The sequence below is a fragment of the Pantherophis guttatus genome, chromosome 10, assembly GCF_059756535.1.
Source record: "Pantherophis guttatus breed Tessera chromosome 10, ASM5975653v1, whole genome shotgun sequence".
Taxonomy (NCBI): domain Eukaryota; kingdom Metazoa; phylum Chordata; class Lepidosauria; order Squamata; family Colubridae; genus Pantherophis; species Pantherophis guttatus.
The window spans coordinates 22821715-22835643 of record NC_142072.1 but is presented as its reverse complement, the minus strand read 5'-3'; the positions used below and the strand labels follow the sequence as shown (position 1 = coordinate 22835643).

Sequence of the window (13929 nt, the reverse complement as noted above, 5' to 3'; positions counted from 1 at the left end):
CTGATTCATCAGGATTCATTAACTTCTTTATATACAAGAATATATATATATATATATATATACAATACCAACAGCAGATTCACAGTTTCATTTCATTTCAGATCAGCAGACAAGTTCACCCACACAGCTTCACAGCTCAGAGCTTAACACACACACTGGTTTCAGTTTCGTTTCTCTGCACAGAATCAGAAGCTGCAGACTTAAAACATGCCCTGGCTCCAGTCTGTCTCCGCTCCCAATTGGCTGACTTAATTGCTATGCCTATTCATTGGCTGACCTTGTTACCATGTCTTCCCAGTCATGAATATTCTGACAAAGTCAACATGAGGATATCTTGACTTGCATCTCACCATGAAAAATGCCCTTCCTATGAAGAGGACAGAGTGACACACAAAATGTTTCTGTTTTTTTTTTTTAATGTTATAAATCTACTTCTTGTAGGGATTTCACATTCCCAGTACTCAGATGCCATAGTGTTTGCTCCCATGATAGTTTTTTTTTCCTTCATGAAAAAAAATGATAGTTTTTTTTTTCTTCATTCTGGCCAATGAACTTTTGATTCATTGGCCAGAGTGATTTTTAATTGTTACCTCAGCACTACTGACAGTGAGTTCATCTTTGGAGGTTGTTAGTTTACTTTTGTAGGGCATGAAGACAAAATGATTAAAGATGTCCTTTCTTAAAATGTAACTCTTTTTATACCAAGTCATATTATTTTATTCTTCATTACAGAAAGTACCGTAGTTCTTATTTCTGTGGGTGATTTTGTTATATGGCTGTCTGCAAATTGTTTTTGTTACTGTAGTTGTGGTTGCCTGTATTTTAAATTCATGTCAAAATGAAAGAAAATCCCATAGTTTTCTAAAGCCCTGTAGTGAAAAATCCCCCCACTCCTTCTTGTCTAGGTATTCTTTTAATAAAAAATCTTTCACATTGTCAGCAATGGGAAGGAAATGATTTATAACAGCTCAAGGGCTTGTCTAAATTCCCCCAGACTGAAGATGAGGCTGAGGGTTAGAATTGTTTATGATGCCCCATTGAACTCATGTTCTGCCTCTTTTTCCCTTGACTCATTTTCCAATAGTTAGAAAACTGATTTTAGAGAATTGGGAGGGGGAGGGATTTGAGCTTCAGATTTGCTCTTTGATGTTGGAGTGCTACCTCTCTGTGAGTTTGGAGGAGGGGATTCCAAACTATTCTATAGTTCCTAGGATGGCAGTCTAAATTATTTTGGTTTGATTGGATTGAATTGTTCTAATGTTTGAGAGAGGGATGCGGTGGCTCAGTAACTAAGGTGCTGAGCTTGTCGATCAAAAGGTCGGCAGTTCAGCGGTTTGAATCCCTAGTGTCACGTAACGGGGTGAGCTCCCGTTACTTGTCCCAGCTTCTGCCAACCTAGCACGAAAGCACGTAAAAAGTGCAAGTAGAAAAATAGGGGCCACCTTTGGTGGGAAGGTAACAGCGTTAAATGCGCCTTTGGTGTTGAGTCATGCCGGCCACATGACCACGGAGACATCTTCGGACAACGCTGGCTCTTCGGCTTTGAAATGGAGATGAGCACCGCCCCCTAGAGTCGGGAATGACTAGCACATATGTGGGAGGGGAACCTTTACCTTGGCCTTTAATGTTTGAAGAATCATCTTAATGGCTTCTTCTTCTTTATTTACTCCTTTGTTTATTATACTGCATTTTGGTTAGGAATTTCAGACCATTGCACATTATAAATTGATTTTTCTCTTATTCATTTGGAACAGAGTTTGTATCAGCAAAGGGCACGGATCCCGTACCAGCAAACTTTACATCCTCAACTGGGGTGCTATTCCAGACAGGTACAGTGGAAGTTCTGTAAGTCACCTGTAGCATCAATTGTGGGGACGATTGTAAATCTGAGAAGATCTCTGTGGCTTTGAGTCATTCCATCTCACTCAGCCTCAGTCTTTTAATTGAAGAGGGACGGCGGCAGTAAATTCCTAGAGAGATAAGAAGGCATTCTCTAGTAACAGTCTTAATCAGGGATTGCCAAATACAGACCATGATTGTTTCCAAAGGGGGGAAAAAGGAATCCATGCTACAACCAGTGCTCACCCTGTACTTGGAGTATGCCAAGTACAGGGTACTTGTACTGGTACCCCAAAACTTTAACCTTAGACTGTCTACTGTTGACCTCACCCCATTCCTAAGAGGTCTGTAAGGGGCGTGCATAAGCGCATCAGCGTGCCTACCTACCTGTCCTAATATTCCTTTTTACTTACTCTTTTCATTTATTCAAATTATGTTTATACTTTTACCTGTTATCTTATATATGCTTGACAAATAAACTTATGATTATGATTATGATTATGCCTCATTAGAATACCACCGAGCCACTCCTGTGATGCATACAGCATCTTGGGACAATCAGTTTTAAGCAGTGAGTTATGTACTATAAATGAGGAGGAGGATGGGGTGAAATGCTACCGGTTCGGGCCAGTTTACCCGAATCGATAGTAATAATTGCTACCATTTGCCCGAACTGGTAGTAAAAAAATGCTTAAAAAAAAGATGACAATCAGCTGTGCTGCACGATCATTGGAACTTTTTTAAAAACTTTTTTATCACATTTTTTTACTACCTATTCACCTAAACCGGTAGTAAAAAAAACGCTAAAAAAAACTAAAAAAAAAAAACTGTTCCAACAATCAGCTGTGTGACAATCAGCTGTGCCAGGCAACTTTTTTTTTACTTTTTTAAAAGCATTTTTTTTACTAATAATCAGCTGTGAGACAATCAGCTGTGCCTGATTGTCTGTGAGGTTCCTGCTTGTTGCAGGAGCCATTTTGTGTGAAGTCCAGCTGCTTTTGCATTGTGTGTGAGTCAGTTGTGTAGCTTTTGTGTTATTTTTTTGTAAAGTGCGATAGTTGGTTTTTGAGCTCTCTGTGACTCTGTGAGGTTCCTGCTTGTTGCAGGGACCATTTTGTGTGAAGTCCAGCTGCTTTTCTATGGTGTGTAACAGTTGTGCAGCCACACCCACCCGGTCATATGACCATGAAGCCACGCCCACCTGGTCACATGACCACGAAGCCACACCTGCCTGGTCACATGACCACCAAGCCATGCCCACCCAGTCACATGACCAACAAGCCATGGCCACCAAGCCAAACCCACAGAACCCACAGTAGGGAAATTTTTTGAATTTCACTATTGATGCATAGGGATTTTTTTGATTAAATAAAAAGAAATTGCTACTTTCCTAAGAGATCCAGGTATGAGATAAGCAGGGTCAGACTTGTATAATATTTGGATAGGTGATCACTATCACAAAGTTATACAGGGAACTAGACTGGGAAATCAGAAAATAAAGATTATAATGCCAATCGATGTATGGAGGAATACAACAGTCACCCAATTTGACCTGACCTTTTCCCCTGCCAAAAGGAAATTCTTTTTCAGGTTTTGAATGTGTAGATAGATGGCCTTTCATAAAATGAAATAATTTCATAATCAACCCCAAGACATGAATTTAGGGCTTCTCAAGAAAGATGGGAATAAAATAAATAATTACATTAAGCAAACTATAACTTTTAAAGGCAAAGGATGTAAGATTGTGTCACTTTTACCATTCCTAAAAAGCGCTAACAACTTAGTCTAGATCTCCCAAATATATGAATGAGGGATAATATATGAGCTGCTTAGAAATAGGTATTATTTTCCATAATCAAGACAGATGGGTTGCATATTTCTTGATTAATATATGCAGAAATTGTACAACGGTTTAATTTTTTTTAGTTCATTTTCTTTTTTAAAATGTTTCCATTCATGTGCTCCTGATATATTTTCTAAGGACTAACCTGAGGAAAAGGAGACACAAGTAAAGGCTTGTGGCAGCAGTGAAATAAGTGCTAAGTTACATTTCTCCCTGCATTTGAGAATTCTAAATAATTTAGCATTTATTATGACCGCTTACCTCAAATACATGGCTCTGGGCAGCTTTGTTCCTGAAACAGAAATAAAAACATTCAACCTCAATAATTCGCACATAGATCTTGAGCAACCTGTATATTCCTCACCCCACCTCAAAATTATTTTAATTTGATGAAAGAAATTTTGATTTATAAATGACTTTTAAAGGCAAAACAATTGAAGAAATCATTGAAGTTGGGAAATGTAGGCAGCCAGAGTGGCTTCTGAAAGATGGAGAGACCACCATACCTCCTCCTAGTTCTCTTTAGAACTCGGGGTCCCCAAACTTGGCAGCTTTAAGACTTGTGGACTTCAACTTCCAGAATTCTCCAGCCAGCACAGCACAGCTGGCTGGAGAATTCTGGAAGTTGAAGTCCACAAGTCTTAAAGCTGCCAAGTTTGAAGACCTCTGAAGGTACTTAAGATTGAAGTTATAAAACAGAAGCCTCTTCATAGGGGAAGAAAACTGAAGAACAAGGCAGCTTTCAGCACAGTATCCATATAAAGCTGCAACTTTCATTAAATTGCAAATGGCGAAGGCACAGTTTCATACAGCCTCCCCTTTGCTGCCCCCCCCTCAAAAAGAGAACAGTTTGATGGAGAAGAATAACGCAAAGAAATTGGCAACGTGCATTTGGACTAGATGTAGACTGATTTTGGATCTTCAGTTGATGCACCTGAATCTTTCTATTTCCCTCTTATGCAGGGGTGAGATGTTACTGGTTCGCTCTGGTTCGGGCGAGCTGGTAGTGATAAAAAAAACTATCGTTTCAGTCGAACCGGTAGTTAAAAAAAGCTACGATCTGATGATCAGCTGTGCCGTGCGGTTTAGCTTTGCTAGAAAGCAGGATTTCCTGTTTTCTAGCAAAGCTAAACCACATGGCACAGCTGATCCCCCCCCCTCGCTGTTACTTGTGTGCATGCACAACATGCACCAAAAGGAGGCTTGGGAAGGTAAGCAGAACAGTGAGGGGGGTAATCAGCTGTGCCATGCGGTTTAGCTTCGCTAGAAAGCAGGAAATCCTGCTTTCTAGCAAAGCTAAACCATGCGGCACAGCTGACCGTCAGATCGTAGCTTTTCTTAACTAGTTTTTTAAGTGTGCAGTGTGTGTTTGGTGTGCACTGCACATGCACACACAGTGCACATTTGGTGTGCATGCGTGTGCATGGCGCACATGCTCAGCCAGAGAACCAGTAGCAAACTGGTTCAGATTTCACCACTGCTCTTAGGGCTGTAAAACTGAGAAGTTCCTTCTCAGGCTTAAATCTATTTTCTTCATGTATTCAGTGGTAAAAGAAGCGTAAACTCTCCCAGAAAACATTTTTATTTTATATTCTTTTCACTTGAGAATTCTAATCTTCCCAAAGAGCCTTGAGGACAAAGGGAAAAGAGAAGAGAGTGGACATTCATATTCAAGTCTCTATTGGATGAGGAGATTGGTGGGTCACTTTAGAGTTAACCTTAGGCCATCCTACATTTCAAGGTTGTTTTGATGGGGATGAAATGTATGCTTCCCATACCATGAAATCTATGGTTAGAATGTAAAGGATATCTCTGCCTGTTTCACAAAGTTGCATAGGGTAGGCATCCTCCAGGTTCCCTGTTTGAAATAATGCTACCTAATGAGACCTAGAGGGTGAGTAACTTCTCTCTCCTGCTCACCTAGCAGTTTGGAAGCATGCAAATGCAAGTAGATAAATAGGTACCACTTCAGTGGGAAAATACCAAGGACAGGAAAGGAGCCTCTTGGGCAACGGTGATGTCACTTGGCTAATCCTTTCAACCCGTAAGTGCCTTGGTAGGTGTTTCCAACACAAACGTAGTAATAGCAGTGATTTCTCTGTGGCTACAACTTCCCTTTGGGATGAGTTTCCCCATCTTCAAGGTATGGATAAATGGACCCTATTGGCCTTTCCCAGAATGACCGGTGACCTGTGATGTGTCTGCCAGTTTTCATCCCCAGTTTCACTTGCATGTTGATTATGTTTTGGATGTTGTTGAGGGGTTTTTTTCCCCCTTTTTTTGTTTTTTTCCCCCTTTTATTTGTTTTCTTTCAGGGTAATATTTTAGAGTCATATATTATGAGAGGCAGGGGTGAAATCCAATTTTTTTTCCCTACCGGTTCTGTGGGCGTGGCTTGGTAGGCGTGGCAGGGGAAGGATATTGCAAAATCTCCATTCCCACCCCACTCCGGGGCCAACCAGAGGTGGTATTTGCCAGTTCTCTGAACTATTCAAAATTTCCGCTACCAGTTCTCCAGAACCTGTTAGAACCTGCTGGATTTCACCCCTGATGAGAGGGGTGATTAAATAAATGGATGGATGGATGGATGGATGGATGCTGGGCCAGATCAAATGGGAGTCTTTCTACATTCTTAGACACAGTCATTACATCCTACTTTTTCTTCCTGTTCTACAGGTAACTCCTTACAATCCACAGCAAATCTTCCGCTCACCTTACACTCCTGTCCTCAGCTACATCCCTTTGGTTCAACCTGGTTATTCTTATCAGCAAAGGAATCCAACCAAAGCTTCTAGTAGTGTGCGTGATCCACCAGCAATGGCAGGGGATGGGCCTCAGTATCCATTTTCTGCTTCTTATGGGTAAGCAGCCTATCACACTTCCTCTTTTAATGTCTTGGTGTGCATGTGTGTGTGACAAGAGAGTGTCCTTGATTATCGATTTGTTTTGCTATTATCACTAAACTCCTTTGACAGTTTACAAATTACTTTAACCAAAATAGAGGGAACCTAACTTTGTGGAACATAAGGAAAATTGACACTTGATTAACATACGGTATTAACAAAAAAAAATAACCCCAGATGTTTACAACATAGATAACTCAAAATGGGATTTAAAACAGATTTACCTATTTCTAAATATTATATATAGCCCATCAGTGCTTTTTTGGGGGGGGGGTCCTAGAATTATTCTTAAACTTGTTGCCCCATGTGATATATGCATATAATTTCCCAGCTAGTATGTTGAGCATACCTCTGGACTGGATGGGGGATTTTGGGAGCTGAAGTCTACATAACTGATATCTTTCAAGGTTGAAAAAGGTTACAACTTTCTACCAGCATTTCCCAATTCCCTCTCTCCAGCCATCTCCCCTGTTTGGAATATAATCCAGTAGAACATTCCCAATGTGGCCAATCTTTGACTAGCAGTTCCCCCATCCAATCATTACTCACCATTTGCAGGGTTAGTATGAACATCTCAGTGTCGTTTTGAATAGCATAGGGCAGTGATGGTGAACCTTTGTGGCACTGAGTGCCGAAAAGGGAGCGCACATGCTTATTTGGGTCACAACCCGGAAGAGCAGCTGCCCAGGGTCCATGCACATGCCCGAAAATGAACTTCCGGTCCAGCTACTCTTCTGGGTTTCTGGTGTGCATGTATGTTCGACAATCAGCTGGCTGGCGTGCATGTTCACGCAGGAAAATGGAAGACCAGCTGTTCCAGTTTCCAGCACTGCTGTGCACAAAAAAGGCCAGCTGATCATCGCATGTGCATGCGCGCCAGAAACCCGGAAGAGGAACAGGCGACGCCGTGCATGCCAGGCAACATGGCTCTACATGCCACTTCGGGCATACATGCCATAGGTTCGCCATCACGGGCATAGGGATTGCTACCTTTCACTCAAATTTGAAATTTATTCCGTTTGGGATGGAGAATAGATTCTGAAATTGGAAGAATAGTTGCACATAGATATTTAAACCCTTTCCAAGGGGAGGGAAGCAAGGTTCAGTATTTCTTCCTCTTCAATAAAAGATTTTGGGAGATCACAAAGGGGATTTATAAAGGACAAGGAGGAGTTTTCCTTTCCGATAAATTCGCAGGTACGAAATAATAAGAACTGCAAGAATAGCATTGATGAATTGGCAATTTTTAAAAATGAGAAGCAAAGAAGCCACCTACTTTGCATTGCAAATCCCCTTTCTTTTCCCTTAAAAAGCACTCCAAATAAGAGGAGATTATAAATGGGAAAGTACAGTGGGGGGGGGGAAAGACTAGGGAAAAAGATCAGAGGGGGAAAAAAAGTGTGTATGTGGGGTGGGTGAGGTGGAGAGAAATGACACTGATTCCTATTTCATGCAGAAAATAGCTCGCCCTCTTTATATGGGGTGTTTCTTGGCCCAAGGTCATGTTGGCAATTGATCTAACTAAATAGGGCAAAGAAGAGGTGAGTGTAGACCAGTGGTGAAATCCAATTTTTTTTACTACTGGTTCTGTGGGTGTGGCTTGGTGGGTGTGGTGTGGCTTGGTGGGCGTGGCTTGGTGGGCATGGCAAGAGAAGAATACTGCAAAATCGCCATTCCCACCCCACTCCAGGGGAAGGATACTGCAAAATCGCCATTCCCTCCCCACTCTGGGGCCATCCAGAGGTGGTATTTGCCAGTTCTCCGAACTACTCAAAATTTCCACTAGTGGTTCTCCAGAACCTGTCAGAATCTGCTGGATTTCACCCCTGGTTATTGTGGCCCGTCAGCGGCCTGTGCAGATTGTAGCTGATTCCAACAGCGAGGAGGCTGGTGTGGTGCTGCGCCAGCAGCCTGTGCAGCTGGTGCTCGAGTCAGACTGTGAGGAGGCTGGAGAAGACGTGGTGCCAGAGGCAGGGATTCAGCCAGGACCTTCAGAACCTCCAGAAGCTCCCTTAAGTGAAGAGGACAAAGAGGAGGAGCTTCTTCTCGATGCTGCCAAAAGGAGGAGGTCTTCTCGAGAGTAAGGCTTGGGCTAATTGGCCACTCCCTTAGCCTATTTAAGGAGGAATGCTGCTTGCAGCAAGCTGTAGGGAACAACTTTAGTTCAATCTCCTTCATGTCTGGATTCTCTGCAAAATTATTTCTGGGCTTTCTGCCAATTCTAGTAAGACTGTGATTACCTTATCTTAGAATTCTGGTAGGCTGTTAAGACAGTTTTATTAACAGCCTTTGGTTGATAAAGACTAAGTTATTTAAGTAAAATAAGCTTTGTATAGAGTTTGTGTGTGTTGCGTTCTTTGGGGTCTATAGCTGGGGCAGAACACTGGTGCAGATCCCATAGGAATTGCCTGCTCTTAAACTCGTAATATTGAAGATATGATCTTAACATTATATACAACCCAAAAATGTTGTGAGAAATAGATGTGGCTGTATATCCTATTTATCATTCTGAAACAGCCTTTTAAAACACCCTGGAAGGGCTATTGACCTTACTTTGTTTCTCCATCAATGCCTACCATGGCTAGTGAAGCTTCATTTTTGGGGGGGGGAGTTGGAAAATGTGCAGTCCTTCATATTTTACTTGACTGCAGTTGCTGAATTCTTAAAGCTTTTACAACTTTCACCAATAGTTCCCCCCCCATTCCAACATAATTCCCTATCCAGGAATACCAATTGGTTTTATTTTCTTAAATCTCTCAGTGACTTTCCATTCCTTCTTCTCTTTCCACCAACCTCAGATTGCCTTCTAAAACATGGTTTTTCCCCTCATTCTGATCCAAAACCTGATCTAATTCTCCTAGTAAACCATAATAAGATACTCTTTTTTTAAAAATGTGATATTTACATTCAACTGTTATTTCTCATCACAATAGATATATAAGGCCACTGTGGTTTCTTTAACCAAACATAGCTTAAAAACTGTTGACTTTACACTATGTGTAAAGTACTAATACTAACAATATTATTCGTACCAACAGAGACTATTATTATTACAGGTCGTCATCAAGATATGACTGTAATGGAACCTGCCCATTATCATTGCATATTGTGACAGTTGTTAGGTGAAGCATCTCACCTAACACCACCAACCCGCTCTTCTCAATGAATTGTTAAACCAATGTGTGAGCCATTAACTGGAGCACAGGATGATTCAGGTGGTGGTGGTGGTGGGAGGCCATTGGAGGCTGAGTACAGGCACAGGATCGCCTGTCCTGGTTCTCCCAAAGCCTTCTCCACCCCCTGAGATGCCCCGTGCTCTGTTTTCTGTCCCCTTGAGTCCCCATAGTCTTTTCCCCACTCTCACCAGATCCTCCCACTCCACTAGGCCAAACACCCTCCTCCTCATTTACTATTTGAAGAGCTCCAAGGCCTTCCAGAGTGTTGGAATGAATTGCTTCTTTACAGGGCCAAATGGTGCAATTCCAGAACAGCCACCATTTTGTTCCACCAACAAAATGGCGGCTGTGTTCAGGTCATCAATGTGTGGATTGAGTACAAACGTGAGCCTTTTCACTACCTGAATGAGGTCTGCACAGCATTGCAGAAGCTGCTGAACATTGCAGAGAAAGCTTCTGCAGTGTTGTGCACACTTTGTTAAGACAGGTGCTACAGGGTCTCTGTGAGTTGGGATGGGAAGAGAGAGGCGGGGGTTCTACAGCACTCCTATGGTTGGTCAGAAGGAGGGGTTGCAGCCATCATAACTTTGGGTTATGTAGCTTTTGAAGGATCTGTCATAACTTTGAACAGTTGTTAAATAATAGGTCATACCTCAAGAACTACCTGTAATTTTTATTTACTAGTAATAGTTTTCATTTAATAATATATTAATTTGTATAATAACTTATTATTATTTCATTTTCTATTTTATTTATTAATATTTTATGTACTACTACTGCAATAAGAATGCTATTACTATTAAAAGAGATTATTCAATAAAGATTCACAATGGGGTTTGGGCATACACTAACAATAATTCTTCTAATTATTCAATAAATTATTTAAAATTCATTCTTTTATCCTCAGGTTCACATCTACCACAGCTGCTCCTGTAAGGACAAATCCGTATTTCTCTTCTAATGGAGGTGGTGGCAACAGTTATTAGAACACTTAACATTTTGTTTTATTAGTTTTGTTATTTTCTTGGAAATATGGACACTTTAGAAATATTTTTGAAATTCTTATAATTGAACATTTTGCTCCAAAGTTAAGGAATTAAGATCCAAATCACATGTGTAATTTTAGGGCTAAAAGATAGGCACCCATCCAAAAGAGCAACATTTTATTTAGCAAGAATGGATAAACATTTCAGCACTTTTTAAAAGAAGTATTTTTTTTTTAAAGACAAGATATTTTTAAAGTTTTTTTTTTAAATGACAAATATCTTTCCTGCTTATAAGTTGAAATTTTCTGTAATAAAAGTGGCTGATTAAAAAAACTAAATCAACAAAATGCTGTTGGTAACTTTTGGATAGAACTGTATCCATCTGTTATTTGAAAAACTGAATCAATTCATTGGATATGATTGCATATTGAGCTAAGCAAAAATGCTCCTTATTTCATTTGAGTTTAAAGCACTGCACGAACCATCTGCTATGATTTATAAATCATGGTTCAAGGCTACAAATGAACCCAGCCCATTGTAATATATTCAATAAACTGTGTTGCAATATATGAATTCAATCAATACCTGGTTTTAGACTATGGCTTTTAAAAACGTTTCAGATGATGTGAATTTGTAACATCTAAGAAAACAAACGGCAGCACTAAAGAATTTACTAGCATCCCTCTTCCTCCCATCAAAATGGAGAAAACAATCAGCTTTGCTGAATATGCCTAGGAAAAAAAGAATGTATGTCTGATGAAGCCGAACACCAAAAGGGAGAGCTATGCTTATTTATTTATATTTATTTATTCAAATTTGTTAATAGCTGCCCAACTGCAATAGGTTCTGGATAGCATTCAAGACCCCCCCCCCAAAAAAAAATCCACAAAAAAAGATAAAACATAAAACAGAGAGTAGAACTGGATCCTGGCTTTCTTATTCTCCACAGCTTTGTGTGGGCTCTCCCAACTAAGACCTAGGGCAGGGGTCAGCAACCTGCGGCTCTGGAGCCGCATGTGGCTCTTTCACCCCTCTGCTGCAGCTCCCTGTGACTCAAAATATGCCTCACAACCGCCAATGTGCGACACCTACCGGCACACAATTTATTGAGCTTTTCAACCCCCGGTAGGCCAATCATGGATAAATCCAAGAAAAGAAAAGTTTCAGAAGAGAACAAAACATTTAATTCAACTACATATGCTAGTTTTGTGACCACTCAAGAAATAGGCAGGCACGGGAAGGGTTTTGTGGCTCCCGGTGTTTTCTTTTCTGTGGGAAACGGGTCCAAATGGCTCTTTGAGTGTTTAAGGTTGCAGACCCTTGACCTAGGAGGACCTAGCCCACATTCTGTACAGATGTTTCTGAATATAACGCCAACTACTTGATTGTGCCATTCAGTGTATGCTGTTCTCACCTGCGTCTTACATTCTACCACTATGTGTTGACTGTCTCTGACAATTCCCTGCATAGCTGCCCTTGGGTCCCATCTAGTATGATAGACCCCAATGTCTATGAATCTGTTGCTTAGTGTTTGTTTTTGTTCTTTCAGTCCAGCCCTTTCCACCACTGGTAGATTTCCCACTATCTCTTCAGCTATCTGTTGATGGTACATGCAAGATCTTATCTTGCCATGGCACATTTTCTGCTTGATCTTCCTCCCAAATCTGCTGTTGCCTCAGGCATTCTCTCAGCAATTCATCTTTGGGTGCCATCTTACTACTGTATTCCTGAGTGCTCCAGGTTTCATCCATGACAGTGGCTTTGACTCTCACCAGACCCTGAGTGCCCTCTTTCTGGCTAGTGTACAGTTTCTGGATGTTGGACTTGCATGGAAACTTGTGTACATTGTGAAGAGATTCTGGGACTTCACGTCGGCAGCTTCCCTGTCCTTTTTTGGCCAGCTCACTATTGACAGAGTATCTGATTATGATTATGATTATGAAAAAGTCAATCCTACCCCAAAATGCCCAAGCTCTGTCAATAGAGCCCTGGCCACTAGAACCTCATTGAAGCCAGTGATGAGGGATACTTATCCAAGAAAGCCAAGATTACTAACTAGTTATGCCAACTCCCCTGGCATGCAACTAAGCCCAGGCTTCAGGGACACCAAAGCATCGCTTTACCACATTCCATAATCAATCCTTTTCTTTAAGGTCAGCTCAAGACTTGCACTCCTGAAAGCAAGTAGCAAGTGAAAGAATGTAGAATGTAGAATGTATGTAGAATGTAGAATGTAGAACCTCAAGGTCTTCTAGTCCAGCCTCTTTTTTTTTTTTTAATTTGATTTATATGCCGCCCTTCTCCGGAAACTCAGGGCGGCTTACAATGCGCTAAGCAATAGCCTTCATTCTTTTGTATATTTATACAAAGTCAGCTTATTGCCCCCACAAACTGGGTCCTCATTTAACCTACCTTAGAAAGGATGGAAGGCTGAGTCAACCTTGAGCCTGGTAAGATTTGAACCTGCAGTAATTGCAGGCAGCTGTGTTAATAACAGGGTGCATTAAACCACTGTACTACCAAGGCTCCTTATTGCTCTCATCCTGTTTTCCTATGTATCCTGTAATTCCCTAGTTTATAACTTTTACCCTGTCACTTATTCTGCCCTGTGCTTTGATTTGCCTTGGGGGATGTACAAGGGGGGAGGGCCATCTGTTTTCTCTCAGTTTGGAAGCCTCACAGAAGAAGCGCATGGAAACGACTCCTTATCTCTTTCTCAGGACGACCGTTTCCACAATATCTTCGTACCTGTGGATTGGCTCATTCAACATCAAACTGAGAGGAGGGGTTTCTAACCACTTTATCCTAATGGAATTCCTGCGGGTGGGGGGACTCAGACCCTGCTTTGCATTGTCTTGCATTCACTTCCTTTCAATAAAACTTTTCTTTTGAAATGCTGAAGTTTCGAGAGTCCATGCTTTCTTGAACAGGAAACTTGTCTCATTCATTCTTTGCATACAGTTTTATGTCATCCACATAGAGGAGGTGGCTGATGGTAGTTCAACTCTTGAACATGTATCCCTATCCAGTCTTTGTGATTATCTGACTGAGGGGGAGAGTTCAAGCTGTTCAAGCCTGTGCACAACAGCAGCAAGGACAGTGCATCCCGTTGGTATATGCCACATTTGATTACTTGTGGTTACTTGTGTGACCTGTCTTAAGTTGAAATTCCAGCATTGTCT

At 41.2% G+C, this 13929-nt stretch overlaps 1 protein-coding gene across 2 annotated transcripts in view; it reads left to right on the top strand.

Moving 5' to 3' along the window:
• C10H1orf94 (chromosome 10 C1orf94 homolog) overlaps window positions 1-11329 on the top strand; it is a 63375-nt gene extending 52046 nt beyond the window's left edge. Inside the window, exons 4-6 of one of the 2 annotated variants that reach the window (XR_004590671.3) lie at window positions 1755-1845; window positions 6359-6543; window positions 10669-11329. Coding sequence is in view for 1 of the 2 variants with exons in the window: in XM_034413374.3 (XP_034269265.1) it covers window positions 1755-1829; window positions 6359-6543; window positions 10669-10747 (339 nt within the window). In the remaining variant the exon portion in view is untranslated. The remainder of the gene's footprint in view (window positions 1-1754; window positions 1846-6358; window positions 6544-10668) is intronic. The other variant, XM_034413374.3, reaches the window with a different exon arrangement.
• The last annotated feature ends 2600 nt before the right edge of the window (window positions 11330-13929 follow it).